Source organism: Candoia aspera, chromosome 17 (assembly GCF_035149785.1).
Source record: "Candoia aspera isolate rCanAsp1 chromosome 17, rCanAsp1.hap2, whole genome shotgun sequence".
In the NCBI taxonomy this organism is placed as follows: domain Eukaryota; kingdom Metazoa; phylum Chordata; class Lepidosauria; order Squamata; family Boidae; genus Candoia; species Candoia aspera.
The window spans coordinates 552,118-565,650 of record NC_086169.1 but is presented as its reverse complement, the minus strand read 5'-3'; the positions used below and the strand labels follow the sequence as shown (position 1 = coordinate 565,650).

Here is a 13,533-nt window from a genome sequence, read left to right as displayed (position 1 = left end):
TACCCAGAGCCAGCTAGGAGAACAGATCCTGAGAGGGCAGGAATCCTCTCCCGAGCCCAGCCCAAGGGAGTTGGGCGTTTATGGGGCCTCGGAGCCCCTTTTTCTGCTGGGCACAGCCAGACCCCCGCACCGTGCTCAGGTGGGGCAGCACAGGCCGTGTCTCCCCAAGAGCCGAGTCCCAGGGGCACAGGCAGCCCACCAAGGTTAGGCTCATCGGGGTTCTGCTCTGGGCCCCGGACTCCCACCAGGAGGGGAAACAGCCCCCCAATGGGCAGCTGGAGCCAGAAGGGGGCGCTGCCCCTTTTCCTTAGGAGGATCCTTATTTAAGGCGTGCTTGCTTTGAGGAGCTCGGGGGCAGTTTCTGGCACAGCAATTGCAATCAACGCAAGAGCCTCTCCACCCCCCCACCCCGCTAACAGGTGCCAGGACTCCACCCCTTCCCCTTTCTCAGAGACCCCTCCAGCCATCTCCCCCCACCTCACACTCTGTGGGGGGAGGGGGGTTTCCAAGTTCAATTCCCATTTTATTCCCCAGTAGCCTCTTTTCCCTGGACAAATTCATAAAACACAAATAAATTACTGAATGAGTTTTATTTATTGAATATTCAAAATAGGGACAGGGAGCTTTTCTAAGTACTAAAGTGTCCAGGGAAATAAACCAAGATCCTTTTAAAAAAACAAACAAACCTAAATACAGATATTTTGCAGCAAAGAGGGACGTCCTCTCGGCAGGAAACGGCTACAATCCGGACACGGTGCCCGCAAACGAAGACCACCAGAAGCAGGGGGGAGGGGGAGGGAAGGCCTAGCAGAGAGGCGGCTTGAGGCTGCAGGAGCAATGGAGGCGGGCGAGACGAAAGACCCCCTGGCTTGGCCCTCCCGAGTCTGCTCGCCCGCCATTCGAGGAGCAGAGCAGCAGGCAAGGCCGCCAGCCCAGTCAAGTGGAAAAGTGCTCCCCCTTTAGGGGCTGGGCCAAGAAAAACAAATTCAATAAGCTGCAAAAACAATTTTTTTAAAAGGTCTCCGGCTGCTTTTACTCAGGGCAGGAGAGGATCTCCTGGACTGTGCTAGAGGGCTTCCCTGGGGGGTGGGCTGCTCTGCAGGGGAAGGTGGGACCACCAGCCCCTGGGACCGAAACCCTGAGTCCTGGGGAGGCTCTGAGGACACTCTGCAAACTAAAACTGGAAGGTGGGGAGCGATGCCAATTCACAAAAACAAGAACTTGCCTTGGCCGGCAGCAGGACCAAGACACGGTCGGGACAACAAACACCCATATACACGGGGGGGGGGGGGGGGGGAAGAAGCAGCCCCACAGTCAAGCAAGACGTCCAGAGTGACTGGAACAGCCCTCTGCCTCCCAGGTAGGCAGTTCTGAGGGATGGGGTGGGGATGGCGGCCAGCCCCAGTCCGGACGGCCCCCCCCTCCCGTGTCTTGGTGGCTACTTGAGAGAAAAGCGGCCAGAGGGAAGCCGGGCCGTCTCATGAACCGAGGGGAGAAGAGCCCCCAAACTCAGACGTGCCCCCTCTGCCCTGCCAGGGCCGTCCCACGAGGCGCCCAGATGCGCGGCCTCTGGCAGCTCCCCCGGCTCTTTTCCAGCTGCTTCTGCCGCCTCTCAGAGCACGATCCCCGGCTTTCCATCCCCACTCGGGACCAGGGCAGTCCTCAGCTGGCCAGCCATGCCGCCGGGAGGGCCACTAGAACCCGTACTTGGCCTGCGTCTGGCGCCTGCTAAGCTTGTTCTCTGCCCAGCTGTTCTTCAGCTCCAGCTCGCGCTCCTTCGCCTGCCAGGGGAACCAGAGGGTCAGTGAAGAGCCACTGGCTTTCCAGAGACAAACAAACGCCACCCGGCCCTCCCTGGAAAACACACCGCCCGCCTGCAACAGCATCAGATAGGGCATTTGGCGTTGCCTTCTGTGTGGGAGGCCCGAGCCCTTTTAGGAGGCAGGGGCCAGTCGCAGGGAAGGACCCACATCACTGCCCGCTACAGCCAAGGCGGGAGGAGGGGCTAAACCCACCGAAACCAAGGGCCTCACCTGGTGGATGAGGTACGTGATCTGGTGCTTCCTCCGCTGCTGCCCCGTGGGCTGCTCCCCCTTTTTCTGAGGAGAAATGGACGTCAGAGGTCCTGGCCAAAGCGAAGCCCCCTCCCCAGTGCTCCCCACCCAGGACAGGCGGGCAGCCCCCGGCAGACCTTGCTAAAGGACTTCATGTTCTGCTCCTCGGTCAGCGACTTGGTCAGCCACTGCTGCGCCCCGCTCAGCTGGTCGTCACCCTTGATCTCCACAAAGTTGATCTCTTCTCTCCCCCGGTTGCGCTTGCCTTGGAGACGCTTGAACTGAGGGGGGAAGAAAGGGGCAGCGGGGTTTGGGGAAGGGCCTCCAAAGGCAGGGTGGGTGGGGGTGGGACGGAGACAGGGGTCTCTGCCTGCCTCGACAGGGCCCAGGGGCACCCATCAGGAAGCACCCCGGTGACTGCTCCAGAAGGAGGGCCAGCAAGTCCCTGGGTCCCCAAGGGAGGCTGGGCGGCGGGTGGGGAAGCGCAGGGGGCGCCCCGCGCAGCGAACCCGGCGGCTCCGCGGAGGCGGGACCGGGACGGCGAGGCTCACCGCTTCGTCGTCCATGAAGGAGGCGGGGGCGGCGTCCGCGCTGCCCTCGGGGGGCGGCCCCAAGGCCGGGTCGCTCTCCGGGTAGTAGCCCCCGCCGTAATAGCCCTGCGGAGGAGACGGTTCAGAGCGGCGTCCCGCCGGACCCCCCTCCCGCGCGCCCCCCGACTCCCCGCGCGCTCACCGCGTAGGGCGCGCCATAGCCCGGGCCGGGCGCGGGGGGCCAGCCGGGTGGGGCGGGCCGGGCGCCGGGCGCCGTCTTGAACTCCAGCGGGGCGTCGGCCGCGGCGCCGTCCTGGCCGTCGGGCTCGGTCCCGGGCGGGAGGTCGTCGGGGAAGGGGGCGGCGGCGGCGGCGGCGGCGGCGGCGGGGGGGGGCGGCGCGTAGAAGGGCTGCGGGGCCGCCTCGCTCTCGCCCTCCTGGGCCACCTGTCGGGCCACCTGCCGCGCCGCGCTCTTGGCCGCCGCCTTGATGGCCGACGGGGAGGGCGGCGCGGCGGGGTCCGGCCTTCGGGGCCCGGCCGGCGGGGCGGGCGAGCGGCGGGGCTGCGGGAGCAGCGCGGAGAGCCCGGCGGGCCGCGCGGGCTTCTTGGGCGCCGGCTCGTCCTCCTCCGAGTCGGACTGCGGGAGAGAGAGGGCGGTCAGGCGGGGCGGCGCCGGCCGGGGACGATGGGCCGCGCCCCCCGGCTCACCTCCTCGCGCAGCCGCGGCGCCACGATCCGCACGGGCTGCGCCGCCCGCCGCTTCGGGGCCGGGCCGGGCCGGGCCGGCGGCAGGGCCGAGAGGAGCCCCCCCGGCCCCGCGGCGCCCTCGTCGCTCTCCTCCTCCTCCTCCTCCTCCCGCTCCTCCTCGCTGCTGGCGTAGGCCACTAAGGACATGGCGGCGGCGGCGACTACGCGAGTCCCAGGCTTCGTCCGGCGCGCTAGGCCGCGGCGCCCCCCATGGCAACGGCGCCCGCCGGGAGAAGGCCGAGCGGCCCGCCGGTCCCCCGCCCTCGGCCCCGGGCGGTGGCGACTCCTGGAAGCAGAAAGGGGCCCTGCGCCGGCCGACCGCCTTCCTCCGCGCCCGAGCAGGGAGGGGAACTACCGCTCCCAGAAGGCCCCGCGGCGGAAGCCGCTACTGGCTCGTCGGCGCTCTGGTCGCGCGGGGTCCGCCGGGAAACCGAGCCTGGGCAGAAGGTTCCCCTCGCCTAGCTCCAAGAGACGCCTCTGCTCCCGTCAGCCCTTGCGCGGCTGCAGGGGCGCCTGCCAAGAGTGGGGGGGCTTTCTCGAGGACGCCCCAGCGAGGGGTCCGCGGGCCCCGGGGCGCCCCCGCCCGTTGCAGCCCTGCCCGCCCCGTCTAGCTAGCGGAGGGGAGGGGCCGCCGCTGCTGTCAGGCGCGCCCCACAGGGGAGCGGGGCTGGGGGGGCCGGGGGGCCGCCCCCCCCAGCGAGGCCGCCCTGGCTTTCCGCGCCGCCTCTCCCGGGGGCACTCCGGGCGGCGCGGGGGAGGCTGCCCGCGCCCTCGTGCAACAGTTGCCCCGCCGGGCGCGGATCCAGTAGCGAGCCGCTTCCCGCTCCTCCCGGCCGGCGCCCGCCTCCGTCCCGGCCGCGGGGCCGCGCCGTGCGGAAAGGCGCTCGCTGGGGGAGGCGGCCGGGCCCCGCCGCCGCCCGGCCCTCCCCCCTCCCCCCCGCGCGCCCCGCCGCCAGCGCCCGCCCCTCGCCGCCGCCGTGCCCTGCGCTCTCGGCCTCGCCAGGCGCCTCCGCCCCGCCTGCTCGGCTGGAGCCAGGGGGTGGGGAAAGCGGCGGCGGCGGCGGCACCCGACCCAGCGCAGCCCAGCCCGGCGCCCGCGAACGGGAGGCGCCCCGAGTCGGAGAAGGCGCCCGCGGCGGCGTCGCCAAGCGCGGCCCGCGGCCCCTGCGCGCCTGTTGCTCGGCGGCCCGCGCGAGGCGCCGGGATCGCTCGGCCAGGGCGGCCTCGGCGGGGGCGCTCGTGCGGCCCGTCCGCCCGCGCCATGTCCCGCTCCAGCCGGCCGCGCGACTACAAGTGCGGCGACCTGGTCTTCGCCAAGATGAAGGGCTACCCGCACTGGCCCGCCCGGGTAAGCTGCCGGGGCGGCGGGGCGCCTGCAGGCCGGGCGGGCGGGCGGCCCGGAAGGGCGAGGAGTCCCCCCCGGCCCACCCGGCAGCGGCTGGCGGTCGCGCGCCAGGAAGTGGCGCCCGGCGGGAAAGTGCTGCCCGGGCGTCTTGCAAGCCCCGCGGGTGGCGCGTCTGTGCTGCCGGGCCTGGCCCCGCTGCCCGCGGGCCGGGCTTCCTGGGCTGGGTCCGGACCGGGTGCGGGGCGCAAGCGTGCTCGCCGGCTCTTCGCGCGTTTCGCTCAACTTCTCCGGCGGCGGCGGCGGGAAGACGGGACGCGGGCGAGCCTGCGCGGCGCCGGACCTTCTCCCGGGCCGCCGACTGCACATTGGCAAAACCCCGGCCCCCTGGCCAGGGTAGAGCCCTAGAGCGCCGGGGGTGGCGGGAGGGGTCGGCTGCCTTTGCCCAGCGACCGGGCCGGTGCCAAGGCCTTGAGTTGCCTTGCAGGAGAACTCTGGCCAGGGTCCTGCTCCTTGTCCCGAATAACCGGAAGGCATACTTCGGTTCCTGGGTCCGCAGAGCCCAGAGACCCGAGTCCCCACGCGGGTTCAGGAACCGGCTGGTTGGGAAGCAGGGCCTCTTGCTAGCAGCCCCCATCTTTGGAACTCACTGCAGAGGGGAGATGATCTGCCTTTGCCGAAAAGGAGTTTGTAATTTGTATTAAATGATTAGCAGGGGTGATGCTCTGCCTCTGGGATGCCCCCGGTGTGGGGGGGGGGTGAGAAGGGTCAGTGTGCCTAGGCTGGTTCCCTGTCTTCCCAAATGCTCTTTCTGCCAATAATGTGGCAAGCTTATAGTGCCCGTACAAAATGCATGCACCATCACCGTGGAATTGCAGTTAGTTCCCTTGTAAACCATGATTTGTGGCGTAGCGTGAAGAGTGAATCAAACTGAGACTGGTTTACCCCATAAGGATTGACTTAGAGCACAACCTCTGTCTGCCTGAAAAGGTGCAGGCTTGTACCAGCTGAGGAAAAATAAGGCTTCTAGATACATTCCCTGTCTTAACTTCGCTTTCATCCCTGACATATTTTTAATAATACCTTTCCTCCTTCCTTCCTAGGGATGTTAATAGGATAGGATAGGATAAGATAGACTTTTATTGTCATTTCATTATATATCAAAGTGTGCATTAGAATGAAATTTCATTGCAATTGGCTTGAGCAATAAAATAAGAATACCATAATTACTATAACATGTAATATATATTCTTTACCCATTCTCCTCTAATCTTGATCCCTAATAAATATCAGTCCTACACACAGCATGTGTACCCATGGAGTGAGAAGGGATTATTAAGGGTTCAGGAGTCTAATAGCCCTGGGGACATGTTGTAGCTATGACTTATTAGGATCCCAAAACGTGGCAGGTACCTGTGAGATGCCCTGTGTGTGTGGTTTTTGGTTTGGAGTTCTAGCATGTTTTGTAACCCTGAGGACTAGAAACGTGGCTTTTTTTCCTTTTTTTTTTTTTAATGAATCCAGTGGCGGTGGTGTTCAGGTCAAAACAACAGCCTGGCTCTTGTGCAAGTGTAGCCGAGATTGGAGTTAACGATATAAAGTCATCCTAGGTTCAGCGATTCAAGGACACTGTAGCCATGCTGACTGACTGAATTAAGAGTCTTATTTGCTTATGCGTAGGTGGGTCCCTCCCATTGGGCCGGGCCTCCTGGCCTGCTCTCTTATGCCCGCTAAGGGAAGTAAGCTCCATACCCAAGACAGGCAGGCCTCCTTTTGGGTAAGGGGGTGCTGAGTTGTGCACGCAGCGTGCCTGGCTCCCACCTAACAAAGGTGGCTAACTAGGGGAGTTTTCATAGTGTGTCCCGCTCGCATTTGCATCATACAAGTTGGTTCAGTTTATTGGCCAAGAGGAAATGGGTTGAACAGTCCAGCAGCCAAAGCTATGAATCACTGGGTTTTTTCTCTGAATCAGGGCCCCGCGTTCTCCACCGACACCTGGAGAGCTCTGGGGGGCTTACCAGAAGGATGGAGATGTCAGTGTGAGGGACTGGGGGGGGGATGGCTTTTTCAGGGCTGGGGCTGTTACAACAATTATTGAGGACTGACGAGAGTTACAAAGATGTTAAGTTCCAGATTTGTTGGCGCTAGAGACAAGCATTCGTGAACTTGGGACACTGCACTAAGCTGCAGTGTGGCTTCTTCAGTTGGGGCTGTGTATGATGGGTGAACTCTGCAAACTGTGGCTTACTCAAAACCATGTTTAGCGTGGCACGGTTTGCTTGCTCTGGTATTACCGTGGTCTAAGATGGGCGATCCAAGGAGGAGGCAGTCAGACTTTGCATAGCTTTCTTTCCAGAGCTGTGAATTGTCTCTTGGCAACCTCCTTTCCAAGTGGCTGAGGACCGAGGGACTTTGCAGGCAGATGTGGGGAGCAGAGCAACTGTAGAATCTGGGGAGGGATGCCCCTTCTGTGAAGCCAGCCTCATTCAGGGGCAAACAAAGGGAATCTTGCTGGGGTCAGTTGAGGACTTTTCCTGGTTGGATCAAGCCAAGGGCTGAGAAAGAAGGCCACGGGGGTTGAACCAGGGTTTCTTGAGGGGGACTGGGGTGTCTGCTGCCTCCCGTTAGGAAGGTGGGTTTTCCATTTGCCCACCAGGAGGGCAGGATCTGGCTCACAATTCCTAGGTCAAAAAATGAATTCATTCCTGTTTTGGGGACGCTGGCTGTTCATCAGCAAGGAAGCATGCCTGCTCCTAAATCGGAAGGTCGAATGCTCCCTGGGAGCCATTCTGGAAAATGTAATTTCCATACACCCGTAAGAACGCTGAGCACAACCACTTGCTTGAAGGGACGGTGGGCTAAAAGCAAATGCTGCTAATTTCTGGGCAGGACAGCTGAATGGTGGGAGGAGTCCTTGGTAGGGAAAGAAAATGCTCCCTCTGTGCATGATGCCTCTTACTGTGTGCTGCAACTGGGCGCATGTGCATGCACTAATGCAACCCAGGGATGTGTTTGGAGATGAAGGTCGAGGGTGGAGACCAGAGTGTGGAAGATCCAGTTTTAGGAGCACTGCTTTATAAAAGAGGTGGGCAAGTGGCAGAACTGCCTGGCCACTACTGGCCCTGAGGGTCTTCCCTCTGGGGCACAAGAGTGCCTGGCTAGGGGGTTCCTGGTGGGAGAAAGCCTCCCGCTGTTTTTCACAGCAGTGGCCAAGCAGAAGCGAAGCAGTGGATTTCTGAGCCGGCCCGTGCTTTGGATACGCAGCTGGACTCTTACTCCCCTGCGAGAACACGGCCCTAGGGGGCCAGAGGCAAGCATGGCCCGTGGTCCCCACGCTCAGACTGCCCACTCTGAAAGGGGGCTCTTTTCCTCTTCTGGGGGGCTTCTCCCGTTTGGGACACTCTGTGGGGCGGGGGTCTCAAGGGAACTGGGGGACGCCAAGGGTGGCTGCAGAGATCCCTTGCCCGTTTCCTCCCTGCTGGTTCTGGGGCGTGTTTTGGAGTGGCAGAGTCCAGACTGGAGCCTGACGCCTGCTGAAAGGGAGGTAGGTCGAGAGGCTGCCCCAGAGCCCTGGAGGTGGCTCTGTGGGGCAGCCACCTCACCTGGGGAAGGAGCCCGGCCTGCCTCCCTGCCCTCCTTCCCTCCCAGAAGTCCAGCTGGACTTCCTTCCTGGCCAATGGAGGGGAGGGGAAAGGGGCCTCCTCCCTGCAGGGGGAGGGCAGAGAAACAGGAGCTCCCCGCCAGGCTGCACAGTTCCCCTCGCGAAGTTCCCCTCGGCACAAAGGAGCTGATCTGCAGCCAGACATGGGAGGGGGGCGTTATCCCAGAGGGGCCACTTCTGGACGCCTCCCAGCCACCTGGCCAGCGTAGGCAGTGCTTCTGTGCCCTCCCCAGACTTTTTCCACCTCTGCAACCTGGTGGGGCTTTCTGTTCCCCACATGCACGTATCACGCCCAGGGGTAGAAAAGATCTTAGGATAGGACTGGCAATGGCATTGGGTGAGTTCATGATGGTGAAACAGTGGTTTCTGTGTCCCCTCCCTTGGCAACCCCAGCTTGCTTGTAGCCGGAAGAGCAGGAGACCTGGAAAGTTGGGGGCCTGTCTTCCAAAGGCAGGCAGTCTTCTGCTTTGCCTTCCCTGGATCCAGCAGTTTGACCCACCACAGGGGCTCTTTGAGGCTGAAAAGCGGAAAGACCTCCAAAGAGCAGCCTTAGGCTGCCTAAGGCCCAAGTGATCCCGGGGTTGTTTGTGCAAACACGAGGGGCTGTGTGCACGTGACTGTGTTGTGCTCACACTGAGCATTTGGCATGTGCATGGAACTACCCCCCCCCCCCCCGCTCTGTGGTTAGCTTGTCGGGCATTTTTTTTCAGTGGGGTAAAATGGGACCCAGATCTGTTGTATCAGCTCCAGAGCCAGGAGTTGCTGCCTGGGCCCACCTGTTCAAAGTCTGCCCGTGCGCCTGAGGGATTGTGAGCTGGCAGGGTGGTAAGCAGGGGCGTGCCCACCCATCTCCTGGGACAATAATGGGAGCCTTTGTTCCCTCTGTGCACGAGGCGGCTGGCCAGCCTGTGCTCTGCAGGATCTCAGCAGGTGGGCAGCGGGCAAAAGATGAAACCCACAAAGGGTGGGGGGGCAGAGCTGGGGGTGTTGCCCTGAACGCCAGCTGCCTTTGTGCAAGGAGGCTTCTGAGGGGAGAGCCAGGAATCCCTGACCCGGGGCTGTGAGAGGGCCCTGCGAGCCAGAAAGACACGTATCTAATTTTCAGATGCCTGGAAGAGGTGGTGGGAAAATAGGCTGGCTGTGCTCCAGGGGCGGTCAAGATTCACCGGAAACCTGGACAGGGGAGCAGAAGTCCTCCTAGAAGGGTCCCGAGATGCCCAAAGATGGGGCTCCCTCCCTCCTCCTGGGCCTCTGCTTGTTGCCTGGTGGAACGGCCCCACGTGCCGGGCTTCCCCCTAGGGGACGCTTTTGAAGGCTTCGTGTGCACCAGCTCTTGGCCCGCAGAAGATCCCTTCTTTGCCTCTCAGGGTTTGCCCTCTGTTCTGACTCCTCCCCCCAGCCTTGCCCCCCAGTTGAAAAGGGTGACACCACCACTCCTGGCCCAGCCCGCTGCTCGGCCTGACCCGCTGGGCAAGGAAACCTGAGTCCTGGGGGCGGGGTGGGGCTGGCCTGTTGGGTGGGAGCAGCCGTGACTAAGCAGAAGCCGCCGCAGCCGTGAGTCAGGAGGAACCGTCGGCAGCTGGGCCTCCTTGGAGGAAGAGCCGGCTGGGTCACCTGACCCAGTTTCACCGCATCTCCAGCGTTGGCTACTTAACGGCGCTGGGCCGGGCTGTGGCTGGGACAAAGTCTGCTGCTGACTTTTGGAGAAGCCTCTTCTGGCTTGGCATGTGCTGGAGCCAGCTGGCATCCAGCATGCAAAGGTAGACTGCCTTTGTACCTGGGGCATCCACCTTGCTGTCTGACCTAACTCCACTCCTTGAAGTGGCCACTTGGTTGTGACTTCAAGCCCTTGGGGTGCGACCCCCCAGTGGAGGGGAGAGGGAGGTAGCCTCATGCCCCCCACAATTAGCGTCTCCTGACCTGGGGGTGGGTCGGAGAGGGAGCATGCGTTTCCCTGGCCCTGGAGGAATTAGGCTGTACTTGGCGCCAAGTCTTGTTTGGGCTCACGTTTTCTCGATTTTATGAATTCCAAGCGTGCAAGTCCTCTGGAGAGTTGGAAGGGAGGAGGTGGTGTGAATTGGGAGTCAGTCCGTGTGGGGGGGGCTTTGTGAAGGGGTTTGCGGGGGACAGAGGGGTACATTCAAGTCTTCACCTGCAAATGGGGAATTAGGAACAATGCCAAGCTCCTGAGCTGCAACTCTGTCTTCTGCTTGGTCATTCGTGGTTGCTCTGGGCCCCCCTTCCTCTCCCAGAAGGGGCAGCAGGAAGGGGCTTTCAGACAGGGAGGGGCCCCCTTGACCCATTGCTCCTTCCGTCCTCTCTTTTGGTTGGGGAGCACAGAATAGGTTCTTGGGGATGGAAGCAGGTTATTTAACACCCCACCGCCCCCGCCGTATTAACCACTCCCCTGTCAAACATGAGAAGGGGAGTGTTCTGCTGTGCATCAGCAGCCAGCCTGCAGGGGAACCGGCTGGGCAGGGGGCGGCGGGGGGGCGAGCCGAGGGCCTTGCAGAGGGTGAGGGGCCCTCCAGGTGGAGTCTGTCCAGGCCCCTTTGTCTTCCCTAGCTGCTGCTCCTCCCCACAGCTGCTGCGAAATGAGCTGAGCTTGCTCTGCGTTTGCTCTGCCTGGAGCGTCTAGACGGGAGCTTAGGGAGGGCTCACGCATTCAGGGCCCCCCCACCGGCCAGGAGGATGTTTGACCCCCCCTCTCTCCGCACAGATTGATGAAATGCCAGAATCCGCTGTGAAATCAGCTTCCAACAAATATCAGGTCTTTTTCTTTGGAACTCATGAAACGTGAGTAATGCAAAGAGCCGTGCTGGATCAGGGCCCTCTTGCTCCCCAGGAGGCGCCCACAGAAAAACCCTCCACCCATGCAGTGGGGCGGCCATCGTCCCTTCCTCAGCCCCTGGGAGCGAAAGGTAGACTGCCTCTGATACTGGAGGGGAGTCTCTACCCACTTTGTCCCCTGACTGCCGGGAAATTCCCTTTAATTTTAATTTCCCTTTAATCCCCTTCCTTTTAATTTTCAGATGCCCTTTTAATGCTGGCACAGTCTGACAATCCGCCCCTCTCTCTGCCCCTCCCCCCCGCAGGGCCTTCCTGGGTGCCAAGGACCTCTTTCCATACGAAGAGTGCAAGGTGAAGTTTGGCAAAGCGAACAAGCGGAAAGGGTTCAGCGAAGGCCTGTGGGAGATCGAAAACAACCCCACCGTCAAGGCCTCGGGATACCAGGTGGGTGTGGGTGGACGGGACCACTTTGCTGAAAGGGAGGGGTGCTAGGAAGGACCCAAGCTGCTGGTGCAAAGAAAGGGAGGCATCAAGCTTGATGCTTGAACCCAGGACCGGCTGAGGCCTCGGCCAGTTCTGGGTTGGGCTTCCTATTCAAATTCCCGAGGGTCCCATCCCCAGCTTTGGCCTGATCTCGGCAGATGCATTGGGCGTTCTTGTTTCGGAACGGGACAGCTGGGGGCAGGTCATAGACCGCACAGCATTAAACACGCTGACGAGGGGGGAGGCAGGCGGAGAAGCCGGGCCTGATCCTGCTTCCCCTGTGGAAACTGAGGCGGCCTTGGCCCTGCGGCCACCGCCTCGCTTCTCCGCCCCAGGATGGGGCCTGCTGCTCGCCCTTCTCCGAGCACCTCCCGCTGATCACAGCTTGCTTTGGCAGCCGGCTCGGAAGAAGCTCCCTGCGGAGGAAGGCAAAGCTGAGCAGGAGCCCGAAACGGGCAAGGGTGGCAGTCCTGAGGGCAGCAGCCACGAGGAGGGGGACCTGGTGATTGACGAGCAGGTCAGGGAGAAGAGCGAGAAGGCTGCCAGCAAGAGGAAGGCCCCGGCGGCCCTGGAGGTAGGGTGTCTGGGCCTTGGCGGTGCGCTGGCCTGCCCGGGCAGGGGAGGCAGGAGCTCTTGGCCCCAGAGCACGCCTGCCTGATCGATCCCGCGGCGTTGGCGCTGAATGCTTGCCCTCTTTAGCTACCCCACGTCGCGTTAGGCCCCAGAAGGGTGCTGAGAGGAGCATGTTCCTTGCAGGATTCCTCTCCCAAGCGCATGAAAGACGGGGAAGACCAGGCGGAAGTGGCTGGGGAGAAGCCGGGCTGTGAGGACGTCGCCCGAGAGGCCGAGAATCAGAAGCCCGCTCTGCTGGAGGCCAGGGACGAGGGGAAGAATGGCAGCAGTGGCACCCCGGTCGACGTGCCAGGAGCAGAAGAGAGGAAGGAAACGGCAGCCCCTGGGGAGGAGCAGGAAGAGGAGGAAGAGGAAGAGCAGGAAAGCAGAGATCATGGGAAGAGGTAGGCAACCAAAGGTCCAACCAGGGGAGTTGGGTGGAGCTTCCCAGCCTCAAGGGAGTCTATCTTGGAATATCACCTGCTGGGGGAGGAGGCAGAATCGTCACCTGTGCAGGGCTCCGTTTCCATCCTGGCGCTGGGCAAGAAACCAGGAGACGGAGAGTTCTAGTCCCGCCTTAGGCACGAAAGCCGGCTGGGTGACCTTGGGCCAGTCGCGCGCTCTCAGCCCAACCCACCTCACAGGGTGGTGGTTGTGGGGAAAATAGGAGGAGTATTAGGTATGTTTGCCGCCTTGAGTTATTTATAAAAAATAATGTGGAATATAAATAAATAAATCCTGTCCCCCCCCCCGTCCCCCCCCCGTCCCTCTTTTGCTCCACCAGCCTGTAACTGGCCGTCTGCTCTTCGGCCCCCTCCGGCCTCCTGGTTTCCCTGGTGCTACGAACCAGATTCCATCGTCCTCGCCTGTCCATCTCCGATGCCCGGCAGGAAGGCAGCGCGATCCAACATTTCCACAGCAGGAATAGGAACCTGTCTCTGCCCAGCCAACCTGCATTGATCCTGGCCGGCCGATGCTTTGCGCTAGTAATAATTTTTAGAGGGAATATACTGATCAGTCACTTTGGAATAAAAAGCAGTTGGATGCCTTTTTAAAAAAAAAATGTTTCTCATTGTTTTCTCGCCTCTCTGCTCTTTTGAAAGCGGGTGCCTCAGCCACCCCCTTCCCCAAAAAGGTTTTACGCTTCCTTAAAGGGTAGAGGTTTGTCACGGTGGGGTTTCTCAGCCCCAGCCTGGCTTGTTCCCCGTGTCTGCAAAAAGTTGGCCCCTGGGAGGGGCTCAGTCGTTGCTGCTGGCTCGCACAGTTTAGCGAGTGGCTCCTGCAACAGTCCTAAGATTTGGGGGCAGGGAGCCA

General features: G+C 61.9%; 2 protein-coding genes across 3 annotated transcripts; one reads left to right on the top strand and one right to left on the bottom strand.

Annotated features, from left to right (window-relative positions):
• Positions 1 to 575: 575 nt before the first annotated feature.
• Positions 576 to 3,478, bottom strand: PRCC (proline rich mitotic checkpoint control factor). The gene is made up of 6 exons (XM_063316989.1): positions 3,293 to 3,478; positions 2,787 to 3,221; positions 2,606 to 2,710; positions 2,192 to 2,335; positions 2,034 to 2,099; positions 576 to 1,781 (listed from the first exon to the last, which is right to left on the bottom strand). Exons 1-6 carry the CDS (start codon positions 3,476 to 3,478, stop codon positions 1,695 to 1,697), a joined length of 1,023 nt encoding a protein of 340 aa, XP_063173059.1. The 3' UTR covers positions 576 to 1,694.
• Positions 3,477 to 13,280, top strand: HDGF (heparin binding growth factor). 2 transcript variants are annotated; one of them, XM_063316976.1, is made up of 6 exons: positions 4,369 to 4,679; positions 11,054 to 11,130; positions 11,430 to 11,568; positions 12,005 to 12,181; positions 12,364 to 12,623; positions 13,004 to 13,280. In XM_063316976.1, the coding sequence occupies exons 1-6, from the start codon at positions 4,593 to 4,595 to the stop codon at positions 13,008 to 13,010; spliced, it is 747 nt and encodes a 248-aa protein (XP_063173046.1). In that variant the 5' UTR covers positions 4,369 to 4,592; the 3' UTR covers positions 13,011 to 13,280. The 2 variants fall into 2 exon arrangements, with proteins under 2 accessions (XP_063173047.1, XP_063173046.1); XM_063316977.1 differs by lacking the exons at positions 11,430 to 11,568; positions 12,005 to 12,181; positions 12,364 to 12,623; positions 13,004 to 13,280 and having other exon boundaries at positions 3,477 to 4,679; positions 11,054 to 11,134.
• The last annotated feature ends 253 nt before the right edge of the window (positions 13,281 to 13,533 follow it).

Excerpts from the sequence above, each read along its gene's own strand:
- HDGF (XM_063316977.1), top strand. The coding sequence starts at position 3,477 with ATGGCGGCGGCGGCGACTACGCGAGTCCCAGGCTTCGTCCGGCGCGCT. Across the intron at positions 4,680-11,053 it reads ACCCGCACTGGCCCGCCCGG|ATTGATGAAATGCCAGAATC; the intron begins GTAAGCTGCCGG and ends CTCTCCGCACAG.
- PRCC (XM_063316989.1), bottom strand. The coding sequence starts at position 3,478 with ATGTCCTTAGTGGCCTACGCCAGCAGCGAGGAGGAGCGGGAGGAGGAG. Across the intron at positions 2,336-2,605 it reads CCTTCATGGACGACGAAGCG|TTCAAGCGTCTCCAAGGCAA; the intron begins GTGAGCCTCGCC and ends TTCCCCCCTCAG. Across the intron at positions 2,100-2,191 it reads ACATGAAGTCCTTTAGCAAG|AAAAAGGGGGAGCAGCCCAC; the intron begins GTCTGCCGGGGG and ends ATTTCTCCTCAG.